The sequence below is a fragment of the Elephantulus edwardii genome, unplaced genomic scaffold (assembly GCF_000299155.1).
Source record: "Elephantulus edwardii isolate Elephantulus edwardi_28Jun2011 unplaced genomic scaffold, EleEdw1.0 scaffold00021, whole genome shotgun sequence".
Classification (NCBI taxonomy): domain Eukaryota; kingdom Metazoa; phylum Chordata; class Mammalia; order Macroscelidea; family Macroscelididae; genus Elephantulus; species Elephantulus edwardii.
The window spans coordinates 18,863,786-18,884,417 of record NW_006399771.1 but is presented as its reverse complement, the minus strand read 5'-3'; the positions used below and the strand labels follow the sequence as shown (position 1 = coordinate 18,884,417).

General features: G+C 41.3%; 1 protein-coding gene across 1 annotated transcript in view; it reads right to left on the bottom strand.

Moving 5' to 3' along the window:
* Window positions 1-550: 550 nt before the first annotated feature.
* E2F7 (E2F transcription factor 7) overlaps window positions 551-20,632 on the bottom strand; it is a 64,828-nt gene continuing 44,746 nt past the window's right edge. Inside the window, exons 8-13 of the mRNA XM_006882554.1 lie at window positions 16,570-16,749; window positions 14,389-14,461; window positions 12,423-12,921; window positions 10,379-10,631; window positions 3,853-4,274; window positions 551-721 (exon numbers count right to left, since the gene is read on the bottom strand). Of these exons, the coding sequence (XP_006882616.1) occupies window positions 551-721; window positions 3,853-4,274; window positions 10,379-10,631; window positions 12,423-12,921; window positions 14,389-14,461; window positions 16,570-16,749 (1,598 nt within the window). The remainder of the gene's footprint in view (window positions 722-3,852; window positions 4,275-10,378; window positions 10,632-12,422; window positions 12,922-14,388; window positions 14,462-16,569; window positions 16,750-20,632) is intronic.

Genomic DNA, 20,632 nt, shown 5'->3' with positions numbered 1-20,632 from the left:
TCGTCATACCCTGAAAAGAATCTTGTTTTGATGTAGATGTAAACTTTTTTTGCACTAAATCTCCTTTCAGGGAGAAAATAAATAATACCGTAGTATTCACAACTGAAGTTGGCTTCACTAAGGAAGCAGTAGCTTCTTTAAACTGAAGAAAGGAGTTTTTATCACCACAGATTTAATCAGGGCAAGTGGGATATATGTGAAGAATGCTTACCTTTCTTAAGTGCTAGATAGCTCTGCCCTTTTGAAAAAATGTTAAGGCTCCAATTCAGCCCTATTTATAGCACAAAGTCGCTTCTGGAACCCAAATTATAGGAACCAGTCAAGGCCTTCACTGTGATACAATGATTGGTCTGAACTCAAAGTGGAATCTTATGCACAATTAGTAACAATGACTTCGAGGAAAATAGACATGATGAGGATGAAAAGCAGAATGGAGGCGCTGACGACTGGATGGTGTGTGTTTGCCTTCCAGTCAGCCTTCCTGCATCACCAGCAACACAGGTGGCTCACGGTGGTCTGCGCCCGCCCACCCGCCTGGCTCTGCGTCAGGTTAGTCAGCCCCACTGCTGGGGATTTCGAGTTTTCTCTGAGCCGACGTGGTGTTTCGTGACAGATTCCTTTGTCTTTTCCTGGTTCCAGGGTCTCCCAGGCTGCCTGGTGTCTTGAAAAATGTTTCCCGATGTGTGTGTCGAATTGTCTTCGGAGTTAATGGAGCTGGTGACTGAAAAGAGAGGCAAATATAAAAATCAGGAGAACTGGAAGTCAAGTCAAATTACTTCCAACCTGACCTGGATGCCGTTCTGTCAGCGGTCTGTCTTGACACCTGTGTAGGGCTTCCTGCCTCACTGCTTTTCTACCGCACTCATTCAGTTTCTCTCCTTCCCACACAAATGTAAACGATTTGTTTTGTGTGCAGAAAGGGAGCTTAACAGAGGCTACAAGGATGGCTTCTGAAGTTACAGTCTGGGCTCACCCAAACCTAGCTGTGGGACTATGGGCAAATTATTTTATAGAGTGGGGATCATAAAAGTGCTTTCTTTAAAATACTGTAAGAATTAAGGAAGATGGTATGCTGTGCACTGTTGACCCGGAACGACTCACAGCTGACCTTCCAGTAGGTTTTCACAGGTTCTCAATCAGTGGAGGAGACTGCCCATCTTTTTCCCACGTTGCTGCTGGGAGACCCAAACGCCCAGAGGAGTGTGGTCTTTGGGTTTGTGACTCAACAACCTCTGTCCGTCACCAGAGCTCCCTATATATTATCTGTGACGTAAAAAATGGTAGGGATTTTGCTACCTCAATGCTTATATTAGTGCGTGTCATAACCGGGAATCAAAAATTATACTTGTCATATTTATCGCAGCATTTAGTAAACTTTCAAAGCTGTCTTCAATCAACTATGACTTCTAGTGGTCCTCCTCTGGGTTTCTAAGGGTGTAAATCCTTATAGGCATAGACTGACCATCCTTCCACCAAGAGCAACTAGTGGAGTAGAACTTCTGAAGCTCTGAGTCCTTGTGATTAGCAGCACAACAGCTACAGACTATGACACCTGAGTTCCAACCTGTCTGAAATATTTTTGGCGACCACATTAACTCTTGTTCTCTTTGATGGGAAATAATCCCTCAGAACAATGTGTAATTCATAACAGATTCACCAGCTATTACTAAGCAACTAGTTTTGGGAAAACATATACAAAACTAATTTATGTTAAATATAACTGCATATGTTTTTTGTATGTTTTGTGAGTATATGTATTCATTATATCATTCTAGATACTGCATTTTTAAGAAATTACTGATACAAAAAAAGTCATTCCCTGCATGGTTCAAAATTGGGAAGGGCGTACGCCAGGGATGTATCCTATCTCCATACCTTTTCAACCTATATGCAGAACAGATTATCTGGGAAGCTGGGCTCTATGAGGAGAAATGTGGGTTCAAGATTGGTGGATGATTTATCAACAATCTGCGTTATGCGGATGACACAACCCTGCTTGCTGAAACTGAAGAGAACATGAAGCGCCTGCTGCAGAGGGTCAAGGACTGCAGCCTACAATATGGATTGAGGCTCAGTGTCAAGAAGACAAAGATTCTCACCACTGGACCAATTGGCAGCATAAGGATGGATGGTGAAGAGATTGAGACTGTACACAGCTTTAGTTTGCTTGGCTCCATAGTCAACAGTCTTGGCACCAGCAGCCAGGAAAGTAAAAGGCGCATTGCCATGGGAAAGTCTGCTGTTAGGGACCTCTCCAAAGTACTGAAGAGCAATGGTGTCTCTCTGGAGACTAAGGTGCATCTGATACAGGCCATGGTCTTCGCAATCACTTGTTATGCATCAGAGAGTTGGACAATGACCAAGGAGGATAGAAGGAGAATTGATGTCTTTGAGCTGTGGTGCTGGAGAAGAGTATTGTGAATACCAAGGACTGCTAGGAAAACAAACAGATTTGTCCTGGAAAGGGTTAAACTGGGTGGCTCCTTGGAGGCAAGGATTCTGAGGCTCCGTCTAACATACTTTGGACATGTTGTGAGGAGAGACCGTTCCTTGGATAGGGACATCATGCTTGGGAGGGTGGAGGGACGGCGCAGGAGAGGAAGGCCCTCTATGAGGTGGATTGATTCAGTGACTGGGATAACTGGGATGGGAGTGTCGGAGACAGTGCGATTGGCACAGGGCAGAGTAGAGTTTAGGGCTATTGTACATAGGGTCGCTATGAGTCGCAAGCGACTCAACGGCACATAACAACAACAACAACAACTGACACAAAAATTATTTGAGTTCAAGACTTGTTTCCTTCAATTGCTCCTATAGTTATGATTAGTTTATAAGGAACTCTGATGGTATAAGTGTATAGTATGGTTCCCTGCCAACCAAAAGATCAGTGGTTCGAATTTACCCTGGGAATTGACTCTACAGCAGTGAGTCTGACCCAAAGAAATGAAAACTCGTGAAACTGTTTTTCTTCTCTGGATATTCTGCAGCATTGGAAAAAATCTACATGAACTATGCCTGAAATAGCTACTCAGTGCCTTCCTGTCAATTCTGACTCATGATAATGCTCTACGGAGTTTCTGAAGGTGTAAGTCTTTTTGGGGGGGAGAGTCTCTCATATGTCTCTGTTGGGTTAGCTGATAGATTAGAACCGTCAACCTTTCTGTTAGCAGACCAACACATAGTGCCCTACACCATCAGGATTCTATGCCTAAAGTCTCTAAACACCCATTGCTCTCAAGCCAGAATCGAGTCATAGCTGACCCGCCATCTGGTTTCCAAAGCTAACTGGACTAGGAGAATGCTTGTCTTTCTCTCTTGGGACAGCAGGTGGTGCAGCCTTTGGTTAGAAGTGCAACTATAGCATCAGAACTCCCTTTGCCTGAGTTTGCTTTTCCATGCTGTCAAGCTGACTATAATTCACAGCCACTCTATGAACAACAGATCAAAATCTTGCCCTATGCTGTCACTGTCACAATCTCTCTCAAGCTCAAACCACTGCTGCAATCATTTTTTCAGTCCACTTTGTTGGGGCCTTTCTTCTCCTTTCACTGGCTCTCTCAGTTTTATGGTTTTTTTATTTTGGGTTTGTTTAATTTTTTCTAGAATATGTGCACTCGAATTCCAAGAAACAAAATGATGACTTTAAAATTTGTTTTTCTGAAAGCATAAGCTGTCCTGTTCTATGTCTTGGTGCTTTATAAAATAAGCAGGTACCCATGGGTCTATGCTGCCAGTTGGCAGAGGCTGGCACATAGCCTCCAGTTAAAACAAAAACTCAATAGATGCTAGTGAACCCCATCACGAGAGCCGGCAGCCTTCATTTGCCAAACTGAAGTGAATGGCAGGGCTCACCTGTTGTAACTTCACTGCTGGGGCTGGGTGTCCCACATAAACAGGTGATCCAGGCTGGGTAGCACTGCAGGCCTGTGACACCTCCAGATTCGGGGTCAGGGAGGGTTGGCCTTGGAGCAAAGGGTCTGAGGTGGGGAGTGCTGATGACTTTGGATTAACCATGGTCGCAGGGCTGATAAGAAGATGGGCTGTAGATCCCAGGCCAGGCAAGCTCATGTTCACCGGTCCTGTGTTTGGCAGCGTGCAGGATGCAGCAGAACCCAGCCCAGACATTGTGGAAGAATAGAGAACTGGAAAAGGGCCCAGAGTCGGAGATGGCAAGACCATGCAGGGAACACTGAGGGGCGGCAGCTGGCCTGAAGATGGTCCCAAGGCATGAGGGCTCTGACCACTAGGTACGAGCACGTTGAAGCCATTCAATCCTGAAACAGAACAAGGTGGAAATGGTAAGATGAAGACAAACATTATACAGTTCAAGCTCACATCGCTCCTGGACTGTCAAATGAGAGTCCATGATAAACAACAAATGATCAAACCCCTTGGACATGGCCTCTGAGCCCCACGCCTCTTCTTTTTTTTTCATAATGCCAATAACTTCTTTTTCTTTCTAATTTTAAATTTTTTTAAATATTAGTTTGTTTACAAAATTCTAATACATTGATTTTGAGAACAGATTCTTCCAATTTCTCTCACATCTCATGAGTTATTTGGGATGATTTCCCAAACTCTCAGCATTCCTGAAAATAACATGACATTCTCTTAAACGAGAAAGACTAGTCATGGTGAGAATTTCATTATCTGTGTCCTAATTTGGTGCTTATTTCCTCTGTGAGAGGGTCTGCTTTTTAATGTAGTGGAATATATGTAACAGTTTCCATTTCAACCATTTTCAAGTGTACAGTTCAATGGTATTAATTATGATACAACCATTACCAGTGTTTCCAAATGTTTTCATCAACCTTAAAAGAAACTCAATAGCTTTTCAGTGATACCCTCCCATCACTTCTTCCCATGTGCCCTTGGCAGTCACTAAACTGGTGTCTCTGCATTTGTCCATTCTGGATATTCATATCCAGAGTGGGATTGTACAACATCTATCCTTTGGTATCTGATTTATTTGGTATCTCTTTATGAGGTTCATTATAATGTAGCATGCATTAAGACTGAATTTCTCTTTGAACATGATCGAACAACACTGAATTAGGGTACTCTGGCAATCATGTGGGTAGAGCTGTGCTGCCAAACCAAAGGCAGGCAGTTCGAGCCCACCAACTGCTCTGAGGGAGAAATATGGGCAGTCTCCACCTGTGCGATTTATAACCCGTGAAAACCCACTGGAAGGCCAGCTATGAGTCACTTTCAATTTAATAGTACTTAACAATATTATATAGTTATTATTACCACATTTTATGTATTTATCCACCAAGAGCCCAAATTTGACATGGAGTCTATCCCACCTGTATTTAAGAATTATCTCAAAAACAGGTTTGAGGCTTTGCTAACAAATGAGAGAAGACTAGATGAGCTGTGGGAGGATATCAAGAATATTACACATGAAGAATGCAAAAGATTGTTAGAATGCAAAAGATAGAGGATGAAGAAGAGAACAAGATGGATGTCAGAAAGATTCAGAGACTCTAAATATTATACCAGAGTGTCGAGAAGCTAAAGCAAAGGGAAGACATCAGAAGTGAAGGAGCTGAACAAAAGATTTCAAAGGGCAGCTCAGGAAGACAAAGTGAAGTATTATAATGAAATGCGCAGAGAGATGGAGTCAGAAAATCAAAAGGAATGAACTTATTTGGCATTCCTTAAACTAAAGGAACTGAAGAACAAATTCAAGCCTCAAGTTGTAATACTTAAGGATGCTAAGGGCAGAATATTGAATGATCCAGGAAGCATCAAAAGTCACTGAATCAAAAAGAATTTCACGAAATAGCATAAGATCAACAGGCAATAGTGATGAAGGAGAAGTTCCAGCTGCTCTGAAGAAACTGGCAAAAAACCAAGGCCCCAGGAATAGATGGAATACTAATTGACATATTTTAACAAATAGATGCTGCCCTGAAAGTGCTTCCGGGTTGTACTAGGAAATCTAGAGGACAACTGCCTGGCCAACTCACTTAGAGGAGGTCCATATTAATTCCCGTTCCAAAAACAGGTGAGCTGAAAGAGTGTGGAAATTGCAGAACAATATTACTAATATAATATGCAAGCAAAATCCTGAAGATTATCCAAAAATAACAGGAAGAGTTCATTGACAGAAATACAGCTAGGTTTAGAAGAGGCTGTGGCACTAGGGACTATATAGCCAATGTCAGATGGATCTTGGCTGAAAGGAGAGTATCAGAGAAATGTCTCTTTGTTTTGTTGACTTTATAAAGGTATTCAACTGTGTGGATCACAACAAGTTGTGGCTAACCTTGAGAAGAATGGGAATCCCTGAACACTTGACTGTGCTCAGGCAAAACCTATACTTGGACCAGAAAGCAGATGTCAGAATTAAGCAAGGGAACACACTGCATGTTTCAAAATCAGAAAATAAGTATGTAAGGGATGTGTCCTGTCTCCATACATTTTCAATCTACATGTGGAACAGATCATTTGGGAGGATGGACTTTAGGAGGACTGTGGCATCAGGATTGGAGGAAGAATCATCAACAACCTGCATTATGCAGATGACACAACCTTGCAGAAACTGAGGAGGACCTGAAGCATTTGCTACAGAAGGTCAAGGACTATAGTCTTCAATATGGATTGAAGCTCAGCATCAAGAAGACAAAGATTCTTACCACTGGGCCAACTGGTAGTACCATAATAGATGGAGAAGAGTTTGAAGTTGTTAACAATTTCAGCTTGCATGGTTCTACTATCAATACTCTCGGCACCAGTAGTCAGGAAATCAAAAGACAAATTGCATTAGGAAAATCTGCTGTCAGTGTCCTTTCCAGAGAGCTAAAGAGCAATGATGTCAGTCTAGAGACTAAGGTACACCTGATCTAGTCCATGGTTCAGATAAGCCTGGGTTTAAAAGAGGCCATGGCACCAGGGCTATCACTGCTGATGTCATATGAATCCTGTCTGAAAGTAACAAATACCAGAAGATTATCTATTTTTGTTTTATTGACCATACAAAGCCATATTACTGTGTCAATTGTCACAAACTACTGAGAAACACTGAGAAAAATGTAATTCCAGAAGACTTAATTATGCTTACTATATATATACCTAAATATATAAAATATATACCTAAACAAGAAGCTATTCTCTGAACAGAGCAAGAGAACACTACATGGTGTGAAATTGAGAAAAGCATGCATCAAGGTTGTATCCTTTTTCCATACCCATTCAATCTGTATGGTATGTAAATTACCAGTAAAGTTGGACTTAATGAACAAAAGTGGCATAAGAATTGGAGGTGGCCTCATCAACAACCTGTATTATTCAGATGACACAACTTTGCTGAAATCGAGGAGCACTTGAGGTGATTGCTGCAGAGGATCAAGGACTGCAGTTTTCAATATGAATTACACCTCACCATCAAAAAAACAAAAATTCTCACCATTAGGCTAATGGGCAACATCATGATAGATGGAGAGAAGACTGAAATTGTCAATGATTTCATCTGCTTGTATCCCTAATCAATACCCTTGCTACCAGCATCCAGGAAATATGGAGATGTATACCACTACCAAAGTCTGTTGTGAGGGACCTCTCCAAAGTTCTAGCTATCAGTAAGACTACCATGTTCCTAATTCAAGTCATAGTCTTTATAATCAACTGTTATTCAGCTAAACCAAAGTGATGATAAATAGGAAAGTGTTATCTTTATTTGTGCTAACTGCTTCAGCTATGATCACAGATAACAAATATAACTTTGCCACTAGGAACAAGTACAGATATGTTCATACTGTAACTATGGCAGATTTCTTAATACAGTGAGTCCATTAGACTTTTGAAATGCTAGTATTTGCTGTCATATAGTTTTATTATAAAGAATTTTAAAAATAATTTACAATTGCATTTCAGTATGGTTTACTTCCTTCATAAACCAATGTATTCAATTCTGTGCATTTGTTAACATTCTAGAAGGAATCAAGGTTTTCCTAGACAGCCTATGGGTACACCTCTGTGCTGGATTGTAATTTTCATTCAACATGGGTGTGGTTTTTTGTTCATCAGTATATTCTCAATGTTGAGCATCATGTTTAGAGTAAAAACACAAAAATATCTGTTAGAGAGGTAAAGAATATTTTCTAGATAAATGAATAATAATAATACACATCTAACCTGGTCTGTTAAAGACATTTAAGTCAATAGGAAATTGAAGAAAATCAGTATGTATCGTAGCATCTACAGGGGGTTCAGATATACTTTATAAATCTTGCAAATTAGGACGACAGAAGAAGAATTGATGCCTTTGAGTAGTGATGTTGGAGAAAAGCACTGAATATCCCATAGGCGGTCAAAAGATCAAACAGATATGTCTTGGAGAGAGTACAGACAGAAGAGTGCTCTTCGGAGGTAGAAATGATGAGGCTTCGTCTCACATACTTTGGACATGTTGCTAGGAGGGGCTATTCCTTGTAGAAGGACATGATTTTGGGAAGAGTGGAGGTTCGATGAAGGAAAAGAAGACCTTCGACCAGGTGCATTGACATGGTGACTGCAGCAATGGGCTCTTGTGTGTCAGGAAGTGTGAGGATGGCAGAGGCTAGAACAGGATTCAGATCTTTTGTTCAGAGGTTCACTATGAGTAGTACTGGACTCAATAGCATCCAAAAACAACAATGTATTTCAGCTTTAATTAAAAAAACATAACTACTGATACTTATTAATAAGTACTAAGTTTTAAGAACCATTCTAATTTTCAAAGCAAATCTATGAGGTAGGTACCATTATTAGCCCTATGAGAATGGTTGAATGTCTTAAGTTATAGCTGATAAGAAGGGAGTTTTGAATCTCAAGTGTTCTTATTTTAGGGATAGTCCTTGACCATAGTGATCACTTGGACTTGATTTTCAAGGGATCAGAATGCTCCTTAAAAGAAGGCTTCACTTTCATTTTATGGATGGAGAAAACAAAGGACTATGAAAAAAATTACAGAGGTAGTAAGTCAGGCGATAGGAGAAAATTTAAGGGAAAGACACCAAAAAATATATTTATCAGAAAATGGAATGAATTATATTAGTCTATTGTATTAATATTCTAAAAATGTGTATGTATGGATTATAACTTTAACTACAGTGTTATAAAACAAAATATGTATGGGTGATGGAGTGAAAGCAAACTTTCCCTCAATTAACATCGATCAATGGGATCTCCTAAAGATTAAGTCCCTATGTTCATCAAAAACTTTTTCCAATAGTGCAAAAAGAAAACCTGCTGGCTGGGGAAAAACCCCTTGGCAATGTCATCTCAGACGAGGAGCTCATAACAAAAGTTTAAAGAATCCTATAGGGCCTTCACAAGAAAAAGGCTGATAACACAATTACAAAACTGGGAACAAGAGACATGGAAAGACTTTTCAAAGAAAACATTCGGATGGCCAAAGTACACATGAAGAGATGCTCAAAATTACTGGCAATAAGAAATATGCAAATAAAATAATGATATCTCATGCCTGTAGCAGTGTCAAAGTATAATAGGACAGCAAGCAATAAATGAGAGGATATCGAGATATTGGGACTCTGATACACTGTCGGTGGGACTATAAAATGGTACAACCACTCTGGAAGGCAGTTTGCTGTTTTCTCAAAAAGCTGACCATAGAAATTCCATATGACCCAGCTAAAAATTCCATATGACACTGCTAGGAATATACCCTGAGGAAAACAGAACCAAAGACACAAATGGAGATTTGTACACCAATGTTCATAGCAGCAGCATTCACAAAAGCAAGAAAAAAAAGAAACAGCCAAAATGTCCATCAACAAACAAATGGATTGAGAAACTGTGGTACTTTCACACAATAGAAGACTATGCAGCACTCAGGAGCAATGATTTTGAAACTGCTATGTAACATGAGAGCATTATGCTGAGGGAACTAACTCAGTCTCATAAGGACAAATACTGCATAAAACCATTACTATAAAAATAGGATTACTAGTAAGATGTATACCAAAGTCCAAAGGGGGAAGGGGAGGGTGGAGGGAGCCTTAGGGTGGGGAAGAAAGAAAATCTCGAGGTTCCAGAGTTTGGTGGACAGAGTGAAAAGGTGAAGGAATTAGGAAAGATCCAGTGGGGACCTGAAAAGGTAGGGTAATGGTGGGCATGGTTATTCATTTAATAAAATAACAAAGTATGGGAATGATATTGTGAAATAATGTGAATGGAGGAATGCATGAAACACAATGTATATAAACAAAACAAAGTACAGGACTTTTGTATGCAAATCAATATAAAACGAAAATAAATTTTAAAAAGAAATAAAAAAAAAAGACAGCAGCAAAACTTATTTAGGAAGAAAATCCAATTTCTAATACAAATCCCACCAGGGGCCCTGGGACAAGAGGCCCCCCCTTACCAGCTGGTGACTGCACGTAAAGATACTGAAGAAGAGGGGGCTCTTTGGTGCTTTCATTTTCTTGAGAAGACTTCTCAATCTCTGCTTTTTTGGAAGGATATCCCCACTCAGGATAGACGAAGCCGTTCACTGTAGGTTTTCTTGAAACCTCCTTTGCAGCAGTGAGCTGGCCATTCACACAGACATCTTCGTGGGGCACGGATTCCGTGTTGATAGTCTTCCGAGAGGCACTTTCTGTGACATCTGTAGTTTTCTGTCAGTACAACCAAGTCAGAACCAGAAGAGCAAGGGAAAACTCAGGGAGTAAATCTTAACAGCTTTCCCAAAATAACTAAACTATCAATGACAACAAAAAATTAAAACACAGCTGTGTGTCACACTGATTTATGCATGTCAGTGCTTTCAATAACATTTATAGGTTTAGCCTGAAAATGAAACAGTCACAGGAAACCGTACACTTGAGACTCTTGAGTATAAAACGCTGAAGATTTTAATAATGGAAAACTGGCTGTGGTGTTTAGACTATAAAACACATTTTTGAAGACGGTGTATGTCAGCAATATTTGTGTGTCCAACAGAGCGACATCAATTATGTTCGTCATGTTGTTTAAGCATTAGTGCTGCCCATTTACAGACTCTCCTATCTCCCTAACAGATGCTCTGTGGTCCTTAAGCAATGACTATCCTATTCTTCACCACCCCCCCTCCTGCCCTGGAACAACCATTAACAGACCTTGTTCTATATACATTTACCTACTGTTAGACATTTTATATAAATAAGATTATGAAATACTTCCTTTTAACTGATAATTCAAAACACATGTTGGTGCCATAGTCTTTTGGGGCCTTACAGAAATGCCACCTCAATGATTAAAGCACTGGGCTGCTAAGTGAAAGGTCAACAGTTTCAAATCACAGCTGCTTCCTGAGAGAAAAGGCTTGTCACTACTCCCATTAAGAATACAGCTGAGGAACCGTATGGGGCAGCTGTACTCCGCTCTGTACGGCTGTTACGAGTTGGAATTGATGGAATGGCACACAACATCAACAACAACCACACCGCCGCCGTAAAACTGCAAGGCTGGACTAACCCTGGGATGGTCTAAGATGTATACCAGGTAATGTTTCACTTTTTATCCTGCCACAGCGGGCTCTGCGCCATCAGAAGAACTCATTCTGGCAAGAGAAAGGAGTGGTGGGAAAGGTTCTTGATGAATGGAGTGATGTCTATAAAGTGTGTCTAGCTGACCCTCTCCAGACTGCTATTACGACGATGGTGCCTCTTTCTGAGTTTTACTGGTCATATCTCATTAACCTCCAAATGACGACTAAGCAGGAGATGTGGATAGCTCATGCTTTTCTTCTGCTGCTTTTACTGCTAAGGAAATAGAATTACTGAGCAGTGATGAAACCCGGTCGAGCTAAGGCAGTGAAAGCTGGCCGGCACCCACATTCTCGAGTCTGGAACTCAGCTGCATCGCAGATTAAGGTAATGATGTCAGCATTCTCAGCTTGTTTTCCATGGGGGAGTGAGATAGAAATGTGCAAACATGTTAAGAAGGATTGCTGCTGTATGGTGGGATTATGGGTAAGCCTTCTTCGTCCATATGACATTCAGTTTTAGATATATTAGCATGCTCACTCTCTGCCATCAAGTCAGAACTATCTCACAGCTGACTCTCCAGTACGTTTCCAAGTCTATATAATGCATGAGAGGACACGGCCCATCTTTCTCCCTTGGGGATGCTGGTGGACCACCAAAGAGGAGGCCTTTGGGTTAGCAGTGCAATGTCCTATTGATTATGGCACTGAGCTACTTTGCTAAAAATCCCTCATTTTTGTTACGGTGTTACTATGCCAAGTTTTGTTTTTTATTGCACGTCCTTCTGCCCCTTCCCCCCCAGCCCAGTGCCTACCTACAGAGGTAACGTGAATAGTCCCAAAACTGCAGACCCAGCGCCTTATTACATTTGTGTGACTTCTTTAGGAAGAGGTTTCTGGGTTAATGGGAGGTCCCCAGACATACACACATGCACTGCCTTACCTTGGGCACAACAAGGGATAAGGGTCCATCTTCATATTCCATACGTTGTCTTTTACTGACTGGCTCTTCCTCCTTTTGAGCCCTCCTCTCCTCACTGGCACGCTTCTGAGCTGAAGGTGCAGACGATGGTTCTGCTGTGGAGACTTCTGTGCTTCTCCCGTCCTTCTCGGAGCCTGGCCCCGAGGGAAGACCTTCCTGAAGCCTACCGTACAGCATGAATAATGAGGTGGAGGGCACACACACCAAGGGCTGACCGGCCAGCACGGCTGGTTTCAGGTTCTCCATGTCTGAGGTGGCCGGAGTGAGCGAGACTCCTACCTGTCCATTCAGACCACAAGGCGTGGGGAATGCTGGCATATCCACTTGAGGAAGAGAAAACACTTGCTGTGCTAATGGATTAGCAGGATATTCGGAGCCCACAGGATGGGCAGGGGAAGGAAGAACAGGGTCCAAGCTGTTTGAGGGAGGTACCATTTTCTTACTGGCAAAACCTTTCCTCCTGTAATATGAAGAAGAGTAATGAAGGCCAAGGAGTTATCACATTCTACCAGCCCCTGAGGAGAACCAGAGACAGTTAGGATTACACTCTTGAACACGTGTTAGCCAAGACCAATACAGGCTAGGTATAACCTGGATGAATTTTTAGGGCTCAGATGGGAAGAACTTTTGGGTGATCTCAGGTTGGACTGAACACTGGCTCTTTGGGAATTTGTTGTTAGGTACTGGTGAATCAGTTCTAACAGTGACTCCATGTGACAGATTAGAACTAGCCATTGGTTTCCCTAGGCTGTAATTTGTAAAGGGGCAGATCATTAAAGTCTTTCTTCCCTAGTAGACATTCAGATATTATTACTATCTACCACCCATCTATGGTATTCTGTTGGCTGTGTGTTGCTAGGATGCTGGGACACTGGTACCTCAGACACCAGTGCGATCACTCACATGGTATAAATTTTAGTGGAGTTTACAGATTAAGAAGAAAACAAGTCAACGGAAATCTGACAGATTACAATACAGCACTGCCCAACTGCTCGCTTTGGACATGGCATCAGGTGGAGAGTGTTTGGTGAAGGACAGGGATAGCAGGGGTGAGGGAGACCCCTGATGAGATTAAATAGCATAAGAGCTGTGACAATGGACCTGAAGATGTTGGAGACTATCAGGAGGATGATGGACTGACTGGGCAGCTTTGTTCTAGCACACAGAAAGTAAAAATGGGTTGGTGCCCCGTCTATGGCATCTGTCGACTGCTGTTTGTTATTGGAATGATTTTATACTGTTGGCACAGTGCTTACATGCTGGGCTGCTAAGCATAAGATTGGTAGTTAAGACCCACGAATCACTCTGTGGGAGAGAAGATGTGGCACTCTGCTTCAGTAATGAATACAACTCTGAAAGCCAAAGAACAGAAGACAACCTGCCTAAGGCCTCCTAGCTGTAAAGGGGTGAAGCAAGGCCTCCCCAAAGGCCCATGTAGGGCACGGCCCATGTTCTCAACCAGATGGTCTAGATTTGAATCCAGGTCTCTCATTTACTGGAGTATAACTTTGAACATGAGAATAGAAACATCAACTTCAAAGAATTAGTTATAACTGGATGAGTTAATACACATAAAAACTCTTGGAAGAGACAGGATGGTGAATGATCCATGGGCCCGTCTTGCATCATTTCTTAATGGCATGTCAGTGATGAACTGTCTTTTCTAAGCATGTTTAATTTTTGGCTACTCCCTCTTCATAAGCTGTAATGCTCTGGGGCATAAATTGGTCACAGTTTTCTGTTTCTCTGAGGCTTCTTATGGACAGGGCTGGGCATGACGGGAAACTGATAAAAAAACTGAACAAATGACAAATGACTGATGTACGAGCAAGACTACTGAACTTTCTGTTTTGCTGTGTGCCGATTCTACTGCTCCAAGCTAATATAGGCAACAGAAAAGAACATCTGAATTTTAAACCTTACTTACTGTGAATTTTCTTCTATCTGGTGCTTGTAGACATCTGCCAGACGTGCAATTTCTAAGGAGCGACCACAAGATCCTGAAAGAACAAAGGGAGGTTGAGAAAAATACAGCAAGAGACCTGTATACATCAAATTAAACTCTATAGAATTCATTATTCACAGCTCAAGGATTATAAGACAATCTCAAATCCTGTTCTGGTTTTGAGTGCATGACAGAATTTTTAAGAAGCTAGCAGTTCATGGTGAATTTAGGTCTCATCAAGAATAACTACACACACACACACACACACACACACACACGAAGAAAACAAATGATACTTTCTAAGTTTGATTACTTTCTGAGGCTCGGTGAATAGGTCAGCCACAATGAATTATCTGATCTGATCTCTTAGGCTGATTAGGATCCATTTCCAGCAATGGAGTCATGTTCATACACAGTAAGCTTAGCGTTTCTTTTGCTCCCAATAATCGTTTCACCTCAGGAAAGTGAAACAGTGACGACGGGAAACAGAACATAAAAGCCTAGGGAGCCAGCTAATTTTAAAATGCCAGTACACAGGTTAGTCTACAGCTACCCTGTGATGGACTGATCCCACGGGTTAAGAAAGCAAGGACGACCTACAACCAGGAGAAGATAACATAGATGAATGGGATCTTCTAAGACTCAAATCCCTATGCACATCCAAAAACTTCTCCAGTAGGGTAAAAAGGGAAGCCACTGACTGGGAAAAAGTATTCGGTAATAACATATCAGATAAGGGACTTATATCCAGAATTTATGAAATACTTGAGCACCACAACAAGATAAAGGTAAATAATCCAGTAGAAAAATGGGCACAGGATATGAACAGGCACTTCACCGAAGACGACATTCAGATGGCTAACAAGCACATGAAGAAATGCTCAAAATCCCTAGCCCTAAGAGAGATGCAAATTAAAACAACTATGAGATATCATCTCACCCCAGTCAAAATAGCAAAATTTAACAGAACAGCAAGCAACAAATGCTGGCGAGGTTGTGGAGAAACTGGAACCCTGATTCACTGTTGGTGGGAGTGTAAAATGGTGCAACCCCTGTGGAAAGCAGTATGGCGCTTTCTCAAAAAGTTGCAAATAGAGATACCATTTGACCCAGCAATTCCACTACTGGGAATATACCCTGAAGAGACCATAGCTGACATCCAAGCAGATATATGCACACCCATGTTTATTGCAGCTTTGTTCACAATAGCAAGGAGTTGGAAACAACCTATGTGCCCATCAACAAACGAATGGCTAGAGAAGCTGTGGTATATTCGCACAATGGAATACTATGCTGCATTAAAAAACAAGGAACTCATGCAATATTATTCAAAATGGTTGACTCTGGAGAACATTATGCTGAGTGAAATATCTCAGTCACAAAAGGACAAATATTACATGATGCCACTGTTGTAGAATGGGACTGTCCTTGGGGTTGGGGAGAGACTGAGTAAGATGGGTTCAATAATGTATACTGCACTGAAACAGAGGAGGGAGAAAACTGTTTAAAAGAGATATATAACTAGGTATTTCTGTCATCACAGGAGTCTAGAGCGAGGGCTACATGGTGGAGGGGACCTGGGGGAGGGTTTTTAAAACAATGAAAAAATCTTTTCTTTTACTTTTCCATAATTTTTGACTCATGTACTTATAACTTGTTAGTCAAATTTGTGTCTTCTAGCTTGCAACACCCCCATGATACATCTTCAAGGATATGAACATATACGGCCAAGCACAATCAATAAGAGTGCATCTAAATTCCAAAAATCAACCTCCATAATAGTCTATGTGTTTCCTACTGCCAAAGGGGCCCTTTAGAGTAGTGAGAGAAGAGCTTCACCCTGAAACCCACAGCGTCCCTTTTCAGCAGGAAGTAGCTAAGAGAATACACCATCCCCTTTTCCTTATGACTCAGGGTGAAGTCTCTCTCAGGGAGGAGTGATAGGGAATGGCAAAGGACACACTGACAAAGAAGATTAATCAGAACTGGCTTTGACAAGCACTGTGGCATTTGGACAAGAACAAACTGGGAGGAGGGTAGAGAGAATAGTGCAACAATGAATGAATGGAAACCCAAAATCTCTGTAAATGTTTATGAAAATTAATAAAATATAATTATGGGAAAAAAAAACAAAACAAAAAAAAAGAAAGCAAGGACGGATACCTTGTTCTTCTCTGTAAGGGCTGCTGGGTTCTGAGCTCACTTTCCTCTTGATCTTCTCAGAGGTCTGAATTGTATTAAAGGAACTATGTCTAGCCAGCCTCTGTTTTGCACAAACTGGATTCTGGCCGTGTGTGTCTCTTTTTGGTGCTGATAAGGCAGATGCATCCACTAGTTCTTCATCTACATAAATGAGAGAATTGGAGGTGGTATCACACAGCTATACGTCAGTGTAATTTTAACCTTTCTAAACACGGTCTTGAACTTATGATTGTAATGGAGTTATCCTAGAAATAAAAAACTGAAAAAATTATAAGCCTTGTCTCAAACTCCAATTTCTTTCAATGCATACTTTTCTCTAAGTTAGTGAATGACTACATAAATTGAAAATGAGTCGTCTGCAGAGCCCTCAGTGTAGTCCATAGCATGTTGCACTGTTCATCAAAAGGCTGGTTCAAATCCACCAGCATCTTCAGGCAAAAAATGTGCAATCTCCTCTTGGTAAGACTTGGATACCTGGTGGAGACTTGCTAATAGTCACAACTGACTTGACAGCAGTGAGTTTTTGAGTGTCTATCTACCCACACATTGAAATTATCTGTACTACAACAAAAAATAGAGCAAGATGTTCTTCAGTCCAAGATGGAATGGACCTGACATTTGAGATGCTCTGTTTGGGCAGGGTTTTATCAAAAGAAAGCTCAACCATGCTCAAACCGACACTGGTATTTTGAGATTCACTTTCAAGGTTAATGGAGATCAGTCTCTCATGCCATATGCCAAAGCTCTAAGGCAGTGACTATATGGACGTCTATTTATGACATCTTATTATTTCTCTCTCCTGCAATTAGAGGCTCAGTTACTAAGTGGCCAAAGGAGTAAGGTTAGCAGAAACACCATGGCCAAGATACTGCAGAACACAGAGAATAATAGACTAGATGACAGAGGAACAGCCTATGCTTAAAGAAGTCAGTGCCAAGTCAAAACACAACTTTTCCTAGAGAATCAAGCAGCTGACTCTGGTGCACCACACCTGGCACTGCTACCACGTCCATTTGTGTGTATTTTGTGTTTTAAAAACAAGCCCAAGGCATAGACATTTTAAATTCAAAACTGGCTTAATAAAATCAAAGGCCCACTTCAACCCAATTCAACCCACTGACAGAGGGGCAGAACCACTCATAGCTGACCCTCCAGTGGGCTTTCGGTGGATTCGAACAGGCTACCTTTAGGTTAGCAGTACAACTCTATTTTCACATTAATATTACTTTAAAATGTAAAGGAAGAAATTGTTATAACTCTTATAACAAAAGCCTAATGTTATTTTAGGAAATATTGAGGATTTATAGATTTAAAAGGCCAATGGGTCAAAGATAGCCAACAAGGTTCATATTTATCGTTCTTGCTAAAACAAAAAGGAAACAGGACTAAATATCTAAAGCAACAACTCTCAAGGCACTCAGCGTCATGCAAAGGAGGACAGTGATTCATGAGAAAGAAATCAAATGAGATGAGCTCTATGGCCAACCCTGCTTCCTGCCTGGAAATGTTTCCAAGTTCAAGTTCATATGTAGGGACCTTGTCAAGGTCCAGAGATTGAGGCAGCAAATCTGGGATTCCGGGAAAATCAAGGCAGCTGGAGGTTGCAGTAAAGGATACAGGACAGGTTAAGAGCTATGCAGAGAGAATACTGAAGGTGTACAGAGCGCCCCCTTGCGTCCTGAGTGGAGGGCTGACACATGTGAGGATACTAACAGCCCAGGGAAGCAATCAATCAAAAGTATTAGTGGGAGAAGTGTTCACAGCGCATACAGGGCTGGGAAATGGTGCTTGCCCCTAACACCCAGAGTGGACAGACCTCTTGATTCAGGGGCAATGGCTAGAATGCTTGAAAAGGTATTGCCTTAGTACTGGGGAGAATGTACCTGACTAAATGCTATGACTGTCTATCAAAGTTTAAACTCAAGAACATAGTTAGGAATATAGAAATATCCAGTTTAAAAACATATAATTCACAAAGCTTATCATACAATTAGAAAATAACAGGTACATAAAGAGGTAGTAAAATATAACCCAAATGACCACAGTGAACAAATCGGTGGAGAGCAGGAGACTTGACTTTCCCATCCTCTTGGTTTCAATCACCAGCAGCCCCGCAGCCATGGGACCTTCACTCCTGGTATGGACCAGCACCTGCCGAGGCTGCTCTGCCAATGCCAAGGACACTGGTGCTGCCAGACAGGCCCGGAGTGCTTCGAGCGTAGTGCACAACTGTACTAAACATTACTACTAAATGCAGAAGAATAGTGAACTTGAAGACACAGCAATAGAAACCATCCAAAATGAACCAAAGAAAAAAATAAACATAGTTCATCGGTGAACTGGCAGATAACTTCAAGCAGCTAAATCTATGTCCCACTGGAGTTCTCTAAACACAGGAGAGTGAGAGGGATGAGGGGAAGGGGAGCAAGAAACTAAACTAAGAGATAGTAATTAAAATTAGCCAAATATAATGACAAGTTAATTTCATAAGGCCAGGAAGCTCAACCAACTCAAGTATAAGGAACATGAACTGTATGATCTCAAAACTCATTGCTCAAAAGTCACAGATCAGAACTAACTCATGGCTGACTCTCTTGCAGGTTTTCAGAGTATAAACTGCATAGAGAAGACTGCCCATCTTTCTCCCATGGAGGAGCCTGTGGATTCAAACTGTCAGAGAGGAGCTGCCTTTGGGTAACTCCCTCCAGACTAGGCCACCAGAGGTCCTCAAGCAAAGCATAAGAGTTAAAATGTTCGAAACTAGATTTAAAGAGAAAGTCTTATGAGCAACTAGACTTGACTAAAGAAGGTCTCTTACAAGTTAGAAGACAGTGGGACAACTTCTTTAAGGTAAGGTTATCTAAAAACAACCTGCCAATCTGCAATCCTTTGCTCAGTTAAATACCTTTCAAAAACAAAAGCCAAGTGATGCTTTCAGACACACAAAAGGGAAAGGATTCATCACTGGTAGACTTGCACTCGCAGAAACGTGAAGGAAACTCAATAAGCAGAAGAAAATTACATCAGATGGAAACCTGAATCTACAAAAAGGAATGATGAGTAACGCAAACGGTAACTACACAGTGCATTAAAATTCCTATTCAGAAGTCTGGCTATTTTTTTAAAATCAAGATTTTATTCAGTGTGCAAAAAAGTCATACCAGGAACTTATGAAAAATCCAGATTCCTGTCTTGTTTTCTCTAAGAGATGCTGGTTTGGTTGGCTAAAGGTAGAGTTCAGATCTGGAATATAACCAGAACATTCTGTATCAGTGGCCCATTTTGGTAACACACTGGTCTGACTCCAACCCTCTTTTTCCCTCATAGATCACAGAACTCTCTCAAATTCTGAGGAATCGACGAATTCCTCAGTCACAAAACTCATGTCCCAATTATCTTCAATAGTCCTGTCGCCTAAATCTTGGTTCTCTCTTCTGCATTTAGTACAACTTTCGTGGATGAGATTTTGAGGCCTTCCAAAATGTAAGAACAGGGAAGAAGGATCAGTAGCTGGAAAACACGGGCTCAGAGAGAAATGAGGCTGGGAATAGAATGATAGAGTCCTGCACATTCAATGATTTATTCATTGAAAATGCCTTTTATAAGAGACATGAACGCAGACTATATACATGGATCACACCTGATGGTATGCATAGGAATCAAATAGATTACATTTGTGGAAAGACTCGCTGGAGAAGCTCAATATCAGCTGTGAAAACCAGGTCAGGTGCTGATTGTGGGACAGACCACCAACTACTCATATGCAAGTTCAAGATTAAGTTGAGGAAAATTAAATCAAGTCCATGGGAACCAAGATTTGACTTAAAGTCTGTCCCACTCGACTTTCAAAACCATCTCAGGAACAGGTTTGAAGCCTTGAGCACCAATGAGCGTAGACCAAATGAGCTCTGGGAGGATATCAAGAAAATCGTCCATGAAGAATGCAAAAGATCATTACAAAGGCTGCAGAAGAAGAAGAGACCAAGATGGATGTCAGATGGGACTCTGAGTATTGCATTAGAGC